Raw genomic sequence first — 15407 nt, 5'->3', positions numbered from 1 at the left:
TCCCTTCCTTCCTTCCTTCCTTCTTCCTTGTCCTCCCCTACCTCTCCCCTCCTTTCCATCCTTCCTTCTTTACCTTCTTCCTTCCTCCTCCCCTTCCCTCTTCCTCCTTTTCCTTCCATCCTTCCTTGCCTTCTATCTTTCTTCCTCCCTTCCTCCTTTTCCCCTTTCCAGCTCTGTCCTTTGTCTATGTCTTCATTTATTTATTTTCTTGTGAGGTAGTTGGGGTTAAATGACTTGCCCAGGTCACACAGTTATTGAGTGTCAAACGTCTGAGAGGTCACATTTAAACTCTGCTCCTCCTGACCCTGGTCTGATATTTCATCCATTGTGTCACCTCTCTGCCCCTTATGTCCTTTGTTTATGAGAGTTCAGGTTGGGCTCCTGGCCCTCATTTTGGACTGTCCTATATACTAGAAAAGCCTAGTGGTTGGAGAATTAGGATAATTTCAGTATTTTGTAAGGATCCCCAGTGTCATCAATGGGGCTTTCCCTTTGAAAGGTTCGCATCACAACTTGGACATCCCTTCTTATGCTCCGTAATTCTCTCTCACAACCTCCCCCTGCCACATAATGGGTCCACCAGATGCCTGGAGCCCCTTCTCTATAGCCTTTAACATCATATAAGAGAGAGCCACGGCGGCCCCGACCTTTGTCCCGCTCTTGAACATTTACAAAGTCCTTTCCTCACTCCAGTCCTGTGAGGATAAGAGTTCTGTGAGGATTCTCATTTTCCTTGAACTTAAGGGGATCTGAGGGTCAGAGAGGGGAAGTGACTTACTCAGTCCCCCAGCAAGCAAGCTGAAGGATCAGAAACCAAATTCTACTTTGCAGATATTGGGGGGCAGGGGGGTTCTACTTTACACAGAGCAGCTTGTGGCTGTGGTGGAAGGGGCTGGGGAGGTAAAATCAACCTAAATTGACACGATCCTCTTATATAAGATGGTGTTTCCCCAAAGTCTTAGTCCAGTTCTCCAAAGTTATATAAAATATTTAATATTCACATGTTAATATTATATAAGCTATTGCTTTTAATAATTAGGGACACGCTGCGTAAGCCACCCGGGCCTCTCTTCCCCAAAGACCAAAGCTCCATACCCAGAGCCCAGGCTGTGTAGCATTTAACAAGGCTCTGTCCTTCCCCTTAAAAACACTTCCAGACTCTGCATTTCAGTCAGTGTCTGCAGTCCTGGACAGCCCCCTTCCTGTCCACACTACACAGTTTAAAGGGGGTAGAGGGACAAGGAGGGGAGATGATGGTCGGGGTCACACAGGGAGCCAGCACCTGCACTCGGGTCTCCAAGGCGAGTCCGGAGCTCTTCCTGCCCCACAAGGTCCATCGGAACCCAGCAGTGGGCCCTCGCAGGTACACTACACTGCCCCTCCCTGCAGTAGCCAAGTATTCATTGTGTCCCAGCACACATTTCTGTGCGAGGCAGATGGAGAATTGTAGCCATAATTACATTTGAAACTCAGTCTCAGATTGTGGATTAGATAATAAAAGACACACAGGAAAAAGGTCTCTTTGTTCATGGAGGTTATTTTCTTGCCTTTCTCTGGTAAAATATTCAGCCGAGTCTTAGGCATTTGAAGGTGCTCTTGTTCTTCTCCCCCCTCTTCCTTTTCATATATATTTGGCACCTCATTAACAGCTCCCCGGGGGGCCGAGCCATGTGATAAATAAATGTAAACCAAGTGTGACCAAAGGCAAGGAATCTTGTCTTCTGAATTATTGAAACCCAACTGGAGGCGTCCCTGCAGGTCAAAGCAAATCCAGTCCTCGTCTGCCCTCTGCTCCCTGTGTGGGTCCTCAAAGGGAGAGTCCGAGCCCAGGGATGGAGACGATTCCTATTTGAATCTGTAAATCTTCATTATTGTCTTATGCCTTTGGTCTCCCAATAATAATAATAATAATAATAATAAAACAGCAAGGATTCTGGAAGCTCATGATAATCTTCCCAAGCAAGACTTGATACTTTCCATTTTAGAAAGCCAGTTGTGGAGGGTTCTCCGGGCTTCCTTTCCCCTTACCAGGGGTGTGGGTCCAAACCTAGACACTCCTCATTTACGTAGAGAGGGGACCCGTCTCCGGTGGCTCCCTCCTCCCATTTCAGAGGGCTTGGCTACACGTTCTCCCACCAGCTGCTGCAAAGCGTTTCTTCTCTCCTGAACCCCCAACTCCTTCCACATCCCACTCATTAAACACGAGTAATGGATATAGAACGGTATAGAAAGTGAGGGCGATCGGCTGATGAGCAAGAGGAGGCAACGGGGCAAGTTTCTACACGTTTGACTGTGAGGGGGAAGAGAGGCAGGGAGGCGGCTCCAAGGAACGCTTTTGTTTTGTCTCATTTTGGGTCTGTTTTTAGGATGCAGAAGGATGGGGCGTGTTAGAAGTGAAGGGTAAGGAGCCGGCAGAGAGGGGGGATTTGTAGATAAATAGGAGGAGAGAAAGCCTATAGGCTTAGGAAGGCGTGTTGTGGAGCACATGGGTGATTTTTTTAAGCCTTGCCAAGCTAGGGGAGCTCCTGAAACTGGAGAGAAGGAGGAGAGAAAGGGGTAGAACACTGAGAATTTTGAGATTTGCTAACAAGATGGCCTCAGTCTTTTGCCTAAAGAGGAAAGAAGCTAAGAGTTAGCTAGAAGTGAGAGGAACTGGGGCTTTGGAGAGAGCAGGCAAACAGCTGTTGTAGAGAAGGCACCGCCAAAACTTATAAAATCTGAACAAAATAGCCCAATACACAGATCCCTTCCCCTACAGATGAATGGTTTTATGAATTGTATTAATACTCATGGCAAAGGGAGGGACAAGATTTCCAAGCAGTGCAGATTGGAGGGGGGGATGAGAATAGATCATTAACCCTGAACAAATTGACTTTCTAAACTGAGACTAATCAGGTTTGGTTTGGAAGCAGACTTTTTAGGTCAGTTAGGAAGACCTGGAAACTTTCATGTAACAGTCCATCTTGTGACAGTATGAACCTCTTTCCATTGAAGATCATAGACAGAGGAAAGTTGGAAAGCCAGTTTAAGTTGGCAGTTGGGTTTTTTGGTTCAAGTACCATTGATTGCCTTAATTGTGTGTCGCCTCTTCCCGTAAAGCTGGAGAGGGTAGGAGTAGGGAAGAGTATTTTTCTTTGACTTATTAGGATGCCTCCAGTTGGGTTTTGATCATTCAGAAGAAAAGCTTTCTTGTTAATTTGGTTTACAGAGCCCTTTATGCACTTTATTTCATATGAGTTTCACAATACCTGAGCGAAAGAGATGCTATTATTATCTCTCCCTTTAAGAAAAGGGAATGGAACAAGGGCTGTGGGAAAGATCTGTCTTTTGATCTTCAGGGGGTCTGTAATTGAGAAGCTCTGCCTCTATAGCAAGTTACCCCCCTCAATTCCAGCTCTGTGGGAGCCCAGAGAAGGAGGGGTAACAACCCCCCCCATACACACACACACGAGTGTGGCTTCTGCCCTAATGGAAGTCATAAAGGAAGGCAGGCAAGGTCCTAAAGAGACCGTCTGATTTAGGGTGCATTGATGAGACCTCAGAAAGGTGATCTCTTTGTCCACTTCCCCCATCCCTCAAGACTGGGCCTGCCAAGGAATCTCTGGATTCTTTCCCGAGATGGAAAGGTCAGTCCCTCTCCCTGCCTCAACATGTTGGGCCTAAAGACGAAGCTTCCCTCATTTCCTCAGCTAGGTTATCACCCACTTAATCCACCCAATCAGAGCTCATAACACACGGAATTTGTCACTGGAATTTCATTTGGTCAAAGGAGGCATTCTGTGGGAACAAAGGAGTTTCAAGTGCCCCAGAAAATGATGGGGCGATAATTATTATTGTCCTCATGATCAGAATCGATAACTGTAGAACACATTTATGTGAACGATAATAGATTTCCTAACAGCCCTGTGAGAGGTAAATCAATACAGAAAGGTCAAGCACCTTTGGCCGGGCAGGATTGCCACTCGGGCCTCTGAAACACAGTCCACGGCCCTTTCTGCTACTCCGTACCGTTCCAGCTCTAACGCCTGGGATTCATTCGTTCCTCATGTATTTGTGTGGAGCACTGCTACGTGCAATTCCCTGTGCTAGGAACCCGGGGCTACGAGATAAAAGGGGCCCATTCGTCACCATGTTCTACTGCTGTGACGCAGAGTGGCCACGGTGGGTGAAGGGAGACTGTGGCTCGTCATTTCTGGGGAAGAGGAAGCCGGCGCTTGGGAGAGTCACGGACAAGAGTCCATCATGATACCCAAGCTGTTTCTTACTTCTCTGTATTTCTCCTCAGTGCCCAGCACAGTGCTTTGTATCTTATAGGTGCTCAGCAAATATCTGCGGGAAGGAGCGACCGAAGTAGCTGCTAGTAGTCATTAGGGAGTCAGTAGTGTGAATTGCAAAATACAAAGCATGTATTTTGGTAAGCAATATTTTTAATTAACTCTTCAACAGAGAGAAGAGGTTGAACATAAGACTGTTCAATTCTAACAGTAATCTCAGAATTAGCTCTCAGCACAAATACAAAGAAGGTTGTCCCGACTGCTATTTCTGAGGTCACATCAGTACAATACAAAAATAATGGGTTCATTTGGCCAGCCCGGTTGATCTGAGCTTCAAAAAAGGAATGGAGTTGGACTGAATGGATCAGTTGTTCCGTTGTTTGAACACGGTGGTCCACTCATTTAAAATGCCCACAAACAGAAAGCCTGGCCTTATACCTACAGGAACAATGCGCCCACAGTTTTCTGGGACAATCACCATTCAAGCAAAGAAATCATGGCGGTTTTACATAAGATGCGTCGTTGCTTTATCAACTGTCCTGGTCTCACGACAGTATTGGGTTTTGTTTGTTTTAAATTTTCTAATTAGAGAATTATTCTAGATCATCTCCGAGGTCTCCTACAGCTCTAAAGGTCTGTGATTCTCAAAAGACCGACATTGCTTTAATTGCATTACTGCTTAATATACATTCAAAAATCAGCAAACCAAATTTGTATAATAGGATATTTGCCCTGCTGGTTTGATGACAAGACAGGGTCTCCTAGGTTCCATTTTCCATTTGTGCAGTTTGAAGAATTTCACCCTAATGAAGCAAATTTCAAATCTACCTTGATTAATGATGATAATAGCTCCTATTTGGGTAGTGCTTTACCAAATGATTTCACATACATTATTATGTTTGGTTCACACAGTGGCTGTCTGAGAAAAGAACTGGAATGGAAAATGGACCTATAATTAAATAGAAATAAAGAATCCCTGGATGAGAAAACTTTATCTACTCATACAGATCAATACTTGATAGTTTTAGGAAGCTTCCTAGAGGACTGAGAGCCAGCCTGCGTCAAGGGCAAGATCCGAGTCTAGGTCTCCCTGCCTGTTCCAGCCAGTAGCTGCCCCTTTGAGGGAGGGAATGCAGATGAGAAGGAGCCACATGGACAAGAAGAGCCAGGTTCAGAAAGATGAAATGAATTATAAGTAAGAGGCCACAAACACACACACAATTTATTTTTCATCATATCTTCTGTTTTTATATCACCTGGATTTATGAATATATACTCCTCCTTGTTCACTCCCTTCTCATAAAGTTATCCACTGCAACAAAGATTGAAAAACAAAAAAGGGAAAGGGCCCTTCCCTTTTATTAAGTGCCTACTATATTCCAGCATCAGGCAAAGCACTTTATAAATAATCTTATCTGGTACCCTGGGAGGTAGGGGATTAAGCTCCCCATTTAACGGTTGAGGAGGCTGAGACAAACAATAATTAAGTCACACAGATAGTACAGTCTGAGACTGGGTTTGAACTCCAATTTTCTTGACTCCAGATTGTCCTATTCGGTGCAGTATCTACCTGCCGGTTCAGGAAACTAACACACTGACTTCATCTGGCGATAGAGTCGGTGGTCCACATTCACACCATCTACCCTCACTTCCCGAAATGAAGAGAAGGATGTACCTTTCTCAGCCCTTCTCCAGGGCCATGCTTGCTTGTTTTGTGTTCTTTCCTTTCGTATTGTCGTAGTCTTTATGTATGTTGTTTTCTTGATTCTGCTTACCTCACTTTTTAGTAGTAAATATATTTTCATAAATATGTACATACATGGATATAGGTGTATACAGTTTTTCCTGTGTTTCAGAACTAGACAAACAACGTAATCAATCACTACAAAAATGTAAATAGAAAAGCAAAGCAGCAGACAGAGCAAACTTGACCTCAAACAATGGATGAGAAAATGCACTCTGGTCCCTTCTTGGCAGAGGTAGAGATAAAGCATTGGACGTACAGCTAGAATTACAGAGACGTTGGTTAGTTCTGCGAAACTATTTTCTCCATTTCCCCTTTGTTTGAGGGTGATTGCTCTCTAGGGAGGAAGGAGGGAAGTATATATTTGGAAAAAAGTATATATTTGGAAAGGAACGTGATACAGCATCAAATGTAAAAATTAAAAATAAACTTTGAAGTCTTCCTAACATCATGTCATTATATTCCTATATCACAATTTAACCATTTTGCTATTGAGGGGTAAATGGTTTGTTCTCAGTTAATTTTCTACCAGAAACATGACAGGTTTTTATTTTTTATAAAATTTTATATAAAGCTTTAATTATAAGGAACATATAGGGAAAATATCTCCCCGATTCCATAAACACTACATTTGTCCCCATGTATTAAAACCCTAATGCCATCTAATATTTATATGTCACTTGCATAAAATTTTCTCTGATTGCTCCTTTATATTATATAGATGACTCTAATTTCTCAGTTTATACTAGTGAAATAGTAGCTATATTAATGTACCAAACTGACCGTGTTTTAACTGGGGATCCAATAATGGATGGACTGTGTGTGTGTTTTACCTGGGGGATACCCCAGGTAATTTCAGAAAGATGCATCACCTCAGGCCACCCAGTTATTAATTAGCTTGATCACAGTCACTCACAGAGACTTTTAAGGCATCTAGGAAGAAGGGATCTGCATTGGACGAGGGCTTATCCTTAAACAGACATTTTACTCCTCATTTGTGAGGCTTCCTTGGGTGGGAGGTACAGAGAATTAGCTGGATAAAAATTGCAGATCTCTCCTTCATCTGAACTTTGCCAGAGTTGGAATACAAAAGTTCTCTCTCTCCCCTTTCCCCAAAAGAGAAAGCATTATACTTTTCATCATGGTTCCCCAGGAGGGTCTGGGGGGAGAATAGGAGGAGAAGGAGATAGAGAGGGAGGGAGGCAGAGCTCATAAAGGGAAGGAAGAAAGGACTCATAAAGAGAAGAAAAAAGAAAAGAAGGAAGGAAGGAAAAGGAGAAAAAGAGAAGGAAGGGAGAAAGGGAGGGAGGAAGAAAGAGGGAGAAGGGAAATGCACTATGTTTTAGTCTGTATTGAGACAACATCAATTCTTTCTCTGGAGGCAGATGGCATTTTTTTTTTTTTTATCATGAATTCTTTGAAATCAGCTTCCACCCCTATTCTTAAATAATAAGATTAAATTTATACAAATATTCAAGGGAAACAGTCACTAATAAAAATGTTTACTAATGAATATCATTGACAAACAATAAACACATACGGAATGAATAATTAATAGTGTGTGACATTCATATTTAATTGCACTGAATATTACTGAGGGTGTTAGCGTTGCCTTGTACAGATGTTGTTGCCAAAAATGATCTATGATACGAAAGCAGCCCCGAATAGCACAATTACTGATATGTGCAGCTTCTATTAGCTATCAAAGCCTGCATCTGGTCATCTATAAATAAGCCCCGGCAGACACGGGGTTCTCCTAAGAACATCACGACCCTTGCTTTATTAGGTTTCTAACCACTCTAGTGTTCTGGAATGCTAAAATTCAGGAGGACCCAAAGGACATTGAATGTCAGAGCTGGAAACACCTTCGGGAGAGATGCTCAGCTCCAGCTCCCTCAGTCTCACAGATACCCAGAGGCCGGCCAGGAGAAGGGCGGTGACTCGCCCCCTTCGGTCCCCGGGTGCAGACATTGTGGGCTCCGCTCGGCTCCATGGCTGACCTCTGTCTCTTTTCCTTTGCAGTGAGATCCCCGTTGCCAGATATATGTGCCGAGGACCAGGAGGAGCTGTGTGAAGGCATTTCTATGCGGCAGTTGCTTCATGACCCCTCCTCCAGCTGAGTGAAGCTAGACCAGCGTCCACCATGACGACACTCGTTCTGGGAGCAATGCTGCTCATCCTCCGGCCCCAGCTAGTGCCTTCTCATCCCGCCGCCAGCTCCCAAGTCGAAGCCCCCTCCGAAGCCGGGCAGAAAGAGCTGCTAAGGAAAGGCTCTCTCCAAAGCGACTTCCAAGACGGGGCTCCTTTGAACGGGTCCAGCCAGCGGCTGCCCCAGACGATCATCATCGGCGTGAGGAAAGGCGGTACCCGAGCCCTGCTGGAGATGCTCAGTCTGCACCCGGGGATAGCGGCTGCTGAAAGTGAAGTCCATTTTTTTGACTGGGAAGATCACTATGGAAACGGCCTGGAATGGTACCTCAGTCAGATGCCCTACTCTTCCCCTCATCAGCTCACCGTAGAAAAGACCCCCGCCTACTTCACTTCGTCCAAAGTGCCTGAGAGAGTTTATAACATGAACCCCTCCATCAGACTGCTCCTGATCTTGCGAGACCCCAGCGAGCGAGTTCTGTCGGACTATACTCAAGTGTTTTATAACCACGTGCAAAAACACAAACCCTACCCGTCCATCGAAGAATTCCTCATCAAAGACGGGGAGCTCAACGTGGAATACAAGGCAATAAACCGGAGCCTCTATTACTTTCACATGCAAAACTGGCTCCGGTACTTTCCACTCGATCACATTCACATCGTGGATGGGGATCAGCTCATTAGAGACCCTTTCCCAGAAATCGAAAAAGTAGAGCGGTTCTTGAAGCTGGCTCCACAAATCAATGCTTCAAACTTCTATTTTAATAAAACAAAAGGCTTCTACTGCCTAAGGGACAGCGGCAGAGACCGGTGTTTACATGAGTCAAAGGGAAGAGCACACCCTCAAGTGGATCCCAAACTACTCAATAAACTGCACGAATACTTTCATGAGCCAAATAAGAAATTCTTTGAGCTTGTGGGCAGAACATTTGACTGGCACTAGACTCCCGAGCGAGGTTCTGAACCTTTCTACTCTTAAGTTCTGGTGTGTGTCTAGGAAAGACAAAAATATCGATGATAATATTAATAATAATAACAAAGGGCATTGAAGCTATAATTTATTTGTAAAAATCCATAAATTACTTATGTACAGTATTAGATTCACAATTGCCATATATACTAGTTATATTTTTCTACTTGTTAAATTGAAAGCATTTTGTATTGTTTTTCATGGTTGTTAACATGGTGTACGATGTCTCTATATGAAGGAACTAAAATATTTCACTGCATAAGATTTGCTAGAGACCGCGTTGTCCTTCTCAGTACAAAATCCATTTGCCCCCGACACCTGAGGCAACCGGCAGTGCGAGACTGCAATATCCAGACCCCTTTATCACTTTCCGATGGAAAATTGCTTGTGCATTATGTTTCTCAATCTGTTTTTTTTTTTTCCTGCAGTTCTTTTAATTTTTAATGCCTCACTGTGGTCATCAGATTTCTTTGACTTGCCTCATAAAATAATGTATCTTGCCTGACATGCCTTATTATTCGCAGAAGTAGCACTTTTTCCCAGACTGAAATGAAATTTGGCAAATATCTGAGTTTGGGTCTCAACCCTGTGTAAACTTTGTATGGATTACAGAGCATCTCATAAAAGCCGAACGCTTTGGGTCTGCGCTTCTTAACCTTTTCAAGTCAATGCACCCTTTTGGCAGGCGACTGAAGCCTGGGGACCCTTCCTCGGAATAATGTTTTTAAATACACAAAATAAAATATAGAGGATATCCAAGGAAACCGATGACATTGAAATAGAGTTTTATATAGAATAGAGCTGTTTGTGTATACACATACACCAGCCTAGGTAAGGACTCTGATCCAAGGAGTTGGTTTGTGCCCAAATGTGCCATCCTGTTCATTTCTGCACCTCACAAATTAGAGAAGCCAGTATCAACAATAGGAGAGAATAAGGGCCCCACTCTCAGGCAGCGTTTGACTTATACAGGATGCTCCCAAAGCCCCAGTTAAAGGAAGCCCCAATTGAAGTTTTGATACCTTTCAGAGAACGTTATCCATAGACATGGGTGGCAAGCCAATTGTAATCCCGAATCACACAATATTAAGTCAATGAGCCATTGCTGCACTTGGATATTTGCAGCAAAGAAAAAAAAAAAAAAGCAATTCTAGCCTATGACCAAACTCTCTAGTCTCTGTTTGCTTGTCTTTAAAACGGGACTAAACTAGGTAATTTCTAAGCATTTTTCTGCTTGTAATTCTTGGGATCCTGAGGAAGATTCATCGTTGGGCAGTTAGATTATTCCCATCTCAGTCATTCCTCTGTTCCCCAGAAAAGCAAATCGAACTTGGTTTACTACAGAACAATTTCAGTGCGGGGTTGTGTAAGGAGTGCAGGTTTGGGAGGCTAGAGACCCAAGTGCCGGTCCTGATGACCTCTGGCAATCCACTTCACCTGTCTGGCCCTCAGTTACCTTGTGTATATAAAGAAGGACTGCTACTGGTCTTCTCTCATGTCCCTTCCAGATTTAAAAATCCTATACCCTGCAAGGACTCGGCCAGCTCGACTTCCCGATACCTAAAAACCAAATTTGTTTCAAAGCCTGAGAATTAGGCAAAGCTCTTGACTTCCAGGATGCAAACTGCCTATCAGGGCCCTGTTTGGAATCTGAAAGTAGAGGCTGGGTTCCTAGAAGCTGATCAGATGTTAATCAGCATGGAGTCTCCTGGATGAATCACTCATGGCCATTCTCTGCTCCAGCAGGTCACTTTGGAGACTGACCTGCCCCGAGGATGTCCCAGGAGTTACCCATGGGTGGGATGAAAAACTCCTTTACCATGAAAGAACATCCTTCTGACCTGCCAGGGACTGGGGTGGTGGAAAGAACGGATCCTCACACTGCTTTGCAAAAGAAAACAAAACAAGGCAAAAAAACAAACAAAAAGCAATGGAGTAGGAGGGACAAGGGTCTATTTGGGTCCCAGCTCCTCAGCTTTGTTGCTATTTTACTATGTGACTCAGTAAGTCAGTCTGCTTCTCTGAAATTCATTCACCTTGTCTATAAAATAAGGGAGATAAAGTAGAGGGGACTGAGTAATCTAAAAGTCCTAAATCCCTTAATTCTTGACCCCAAGGCCCTTCCAATTCTCTTATTTTGTGTTCCAAGTTTCCTTCAGGTGCTAACATTGGGAAAATGTAGACAGATACTATTCAGGAGTAGAAGATGTATTCTTTGCCCCCAGGGACCATCCAATTTATTTGAAACACCAAGAGAGCACACAGCAATCATAAAATGGAATAGAATGAAATGACCTCTATTCTCTTAAAGGTTAGTTGTCAAAGTATTGTATAAGACACTTAATACGTGTTTATGGATTTTAACTGAATTTATCCCCCCTAAAAATTGAGAGAAGGGCTAAATTGTGTGAGACTGACCACACACGCACAAGAACTCAGAGAAGCCAGTGTTCGAAGTGGACCAGGGTAGTCAGGGAAGGTTTCCTGGAAAAAGCCAAACAGGGATTGAAGGTAAGGATGGGTAAGATGTAGGGTATGTAAAGGAAGAAGACAGAAGGAGCACACAAGCAAAAGGAATAGCCAAAGTAGAGGCAAGGAAGTCAGACTGTTTATGGTATACTTGGCGTTGGGGAGTACTTTAAAGAAACCAGTAGAACTACAGCCCAGCCTAGGTGTTGGAGTACAACTGATTCCTCTCCTTTATGATGTAATGTTGCTACTACAAGACTACCGAGACTCTTAAAAACTAGGTAAACGAGGAAGGACTTGATTCAGCAGCTAAGAGCCATTTTTGTAGTCAACAAGAAAAAAATCCATCGAGTATTGACATAACTGGAACTTTTTCCTCACTAAAGCATATTTTCTGAAACATTTAAATGGAAATGTTCCCATGAAAAATTATAAAATGAAAACGATTCATTCCTCCTTCTTCCCCTGTCCTCCAGATCTTCCTCCTATTAGGTGCAGAGCGCCATGACAATTTGACATTAAATAGGTGTTAGAGGGTGTAAAGTAATTTCTCCTTCACCCTCGTACTGGTAATTTCTGTGATTCTAATATACTTCTGAGTTTGGTTTGTCAATACTTGTGGACATGACCTATCTCTCCAACAGATTCTAAGGGTCTTTGAAGCTATAAAATTAGCCTTGAATCTAGCTCAATACCAAGCCCAATGATTTGCAAGTATTAATGTTAAATTTTATTGAAAACCAAGATTATAGACATCGAATTAGAGACTAGAAGAATGGCTCCAATAATGTAAGTTAATGAAATAAGTTTAGCTGAAATATTGTAGGCAATTACAGGTTCATCTAAGCAATAGTTTTAGTTATCCAGGTTTTTCAATCTCAGAACCAGCTTCAAGTTACCTCGCCAAGACATGGGGTTGCCAATATATTTGTTGAACCAGCATGAGAAATTCTACGGAAGATGAGCTTCTCCCAACATCCATTCATTGATCAGGTGAATACTCCCAAGTAGACAGTGGCTAAAGACAAGGGGCACTCATTCCTCCCTTAGGAGCTAACCCTGCTCTGATTATTCATGCAGACTCTAGAAGGGCTTGGAAAAATACAAGAGAGAAAGGAAAGGTAATGCTGACAAACAATCAAGGAAGCTGAAGGGCACCACGATAGGAGGAAGAGAAATAACAGTCTTGAGTTAGAGCAGGAAGGTATCTCGGGGTCATAGAATCTCTCACCCTCATTTGACAGATGAGACAACAGGTCCAGACAACAAAAAAGAGTGACGTTTTCAAGATTTTGTGATCCAGCTGCTGAGCATGTGATTATTTGGTCCCTCCATCTTCCCTAGCTGAGCCCCCACCAGCCCCCATTTTTTCCTGGGGCTGCTTTAAGAACTCATCAAACCATCTCCATCAACACTTTGATTGTTAAGATCCAGCCACATTTCTTGTGTGTTTGTTCACACTGCATTTCATTATAGGCCAACTAACTAGTGTGAGAAAGAGCTATGTTTGGAGCAAATTTCCTGGTCTGCTTGGATACCTTTGCCTGATATAGACTTGCCCTTTTATAGCCCTTTTGAAAGAACCAGATCAGGTTGGGAACACTGAATTCTTGTCCTGGCTCAGTCACCCTACAAGGTGTATAATTTTGGGCAAGCTGGATCACTCCTCTGAGCATTTGTTTTCCATTTGCAAAATTAATGATCTGATCCCTCAGATCCCTCTCCTCCAACAAAGTCTGTGACTTTGTGACCTCAGGGTTGATTTCAATTGATGAAAAAACCCAGAAGAGATCTGATCCCAAATACAGTTATCCCCTTCCATATTGCGACTTTCCCCATCACGTTTTTCTATATCCTGGGAAACGTAAGAAGTGAAATGGAAATTTGAGGGGAGTTTTGCAGAAACTATCCATAGGTAAAGGCTACAGACAACACAGAAAGAGGTTGGAAACTGAAAAATGCATTAAATATATGTATGGTATTATATAATATCAATCCAAATTTTATAATAAGGTACTGGGAAGACCTCATGAAAGAAAAAGAAAAAAAAAAAGTCAGACTTCTCCTCTAGTACAAAGGGAGGGCCAAAACAGTTTCCATGAATTTTCCAGATTGCAGGGGCACTGTGACCCTAACTTTTATGATATGGAAGGGAGAACTCTATATATGAATACCCTTACAAGCTGATCTATAGAGAAAGGCAAAATGTAGATTGACTTTTACTCCTTTCTGTAATTTGAAACCCAAAGGAACACTGATCTAGAACTGAAAGGGAACCTAGATGTCCAGAAGTCAGTCCCATTCCACCATTTTCCATAAGAAGACCAAGAACCAGGAATTAAGTGACTCCATAATAATTGGAAAAGTGAGCGATTAAATCCTAGCAGCTTTTCAAAATTATACACTTGAGAAATTATGTCTATTTTCCACATAATCCAAAACCTTACACAATACTATCTTGTTTTGCTTGAAGTATCCAGTTGATATGGGACATCTTTCTGCACATCTGTCTCAAAGGAACACTTCTTTTTTTTAATTTTAAAAATGTGAATTAATCTATACTTTGAAGAACCATCCTGGTGGACTGTTAAGATGTCTGCAAAGGTAAGCTCTGCATTGAGCCTGAAAGTAAGGCTGAGAAAAAGGCAGTCACAGAAAGGTCACAGAACCTTTAACTATTTTCAGAAAATGTATTTCAAATCAGTCGGACACTCCCAGGCCCTAAAAATACACCTTATAGCTACCGAGAAAGCCGGTTTCTGCACCAAGGCAGGTAGGCCATGAAGACACTCCCCTAGGAAACTAGGTTAGCCAAAGTATTTCTTGAAATGGGCAGGTAATTCAGGGAAAGTATATTTATTGCAAATAATTAATTACCAGAAACAAAGAAATTTGAGCATCTGAGAATTGGGAATGACCTCAGAGGTTCCCCGCTCTATGACCAGAAGCAGATGTTCCCTCTCTAACATCCCCATGCAGAAGTTATATAACAACTTCATAAACAATGGCAATCCCAAGCAATTAATGAGCCCATCAGACAGCTCTGTCCCAAATGGTGTAAAATCGAATTATTCCTCCTAAAGACCGGGTTTCCACATGTTAGCCCTAGGTTAGTTCAGTAAAATGGAAAGATATCAGCCTTTTATTCCCCCTCTTTGGAGGGCCATGGGAGAAGGCTGGAAAAGCATTATGTTTGGCTTTGGCTACATGAAAATAAATATTTATCTTCTCATTTCTGTCAGGTAGAATGGAAGTATCTCTAGTATGTGGGATTTAGAGTAGGGTGATTTCTTGCTTCTGATACTGGGGCAAGTCCCTTTATCTCCTTGTGTTTTAGGCAGCTCAGGATTGATCTCCTAAACCACAGACGTGGAAAGGACTATCCAGAATATCCAGAAGGGACAAAACCAAATCCTCTCAATATTTCTCACCTATACACAAGGGGACAAAGTTTTTTGTTTTTGGGTTTTTTTTTTTTGGTTTAATTCCATTTTCCATTTTAATTTTAATTCCAATTTCCAACATTCTGCCTTCTTTCCCCCATCTTAGTTCATCTCAAAAACAATTTAGAGGTTTTTAAGGTCAAATTCTATAAAAGACTGTTGGTGACAATCAGGTGAACATTACTAAGAATTTTATTTGTGTTGTAGAAAATCCAGTTTTTTAATATGTATGAAATATTAGCAGAAGGCTCTCCATGATGGGAAGAGCACATAGTATCAGGAAAGAGGTTTGGGTTCAACACCAAAACATGTGTGTTTAAATATGGGTAGTAATCTCTAAGACCTTGCACATTAAACTC

The 15407-nt window shown here is 42.5% G+C and overlaps 1 protein-coding gene across 1 annotated transcript in view; it reads left to right on the top strand.

Annotated features, from left to right (window-relative positions):
* The window catches only part of HS3ST1 (heparan sulfate-glucosamine 3-sulfotransferase 1), a 42386-nt gene extending 32482 nt beyond the window's left edge, over nucleotides 1-9904 (top strand). The window contains exon 2 of the mRNA XM_051964009.1: nucleotides 8041-9904. Coding sequence (XP_051819969.1) covers nucleotides 8162-9109 — 948 coding nt within the window. The 5' untranslated portion in view covers nucleotides 8041-8161 and the 3' untranslated portion in view covers nucleotides 9110-9904. The remainder of the gene's footprint in view (nucleotides 1-8040) is intronic.
* Nucleotides 9905-15407: the final 5503 nt, after the last annotated feature.

This window comes from Antechinus flavipes, chromosome 6 (genome assembly GCF_016432865.1).
Source record: "Antechinus flavipes isolate AdamAnt ecotype Samford, QLD, Australia chromosome 6, AdamAnt_v2, whole genome shotgun sequence".
Classification (NCBI taxonomy): domain Eukaryota; kingdom Metazoa; phylum Chordata; class Mammalia; order Dasyuromorphia; family Dasyuridae; genus Antechinus; species Antechinus flavipes.
The sequence above is the reverse complement of the archived record's forward strand: the minus strand, read 5'-3'. Positions and strand labels throughout refer to the sequence as shown.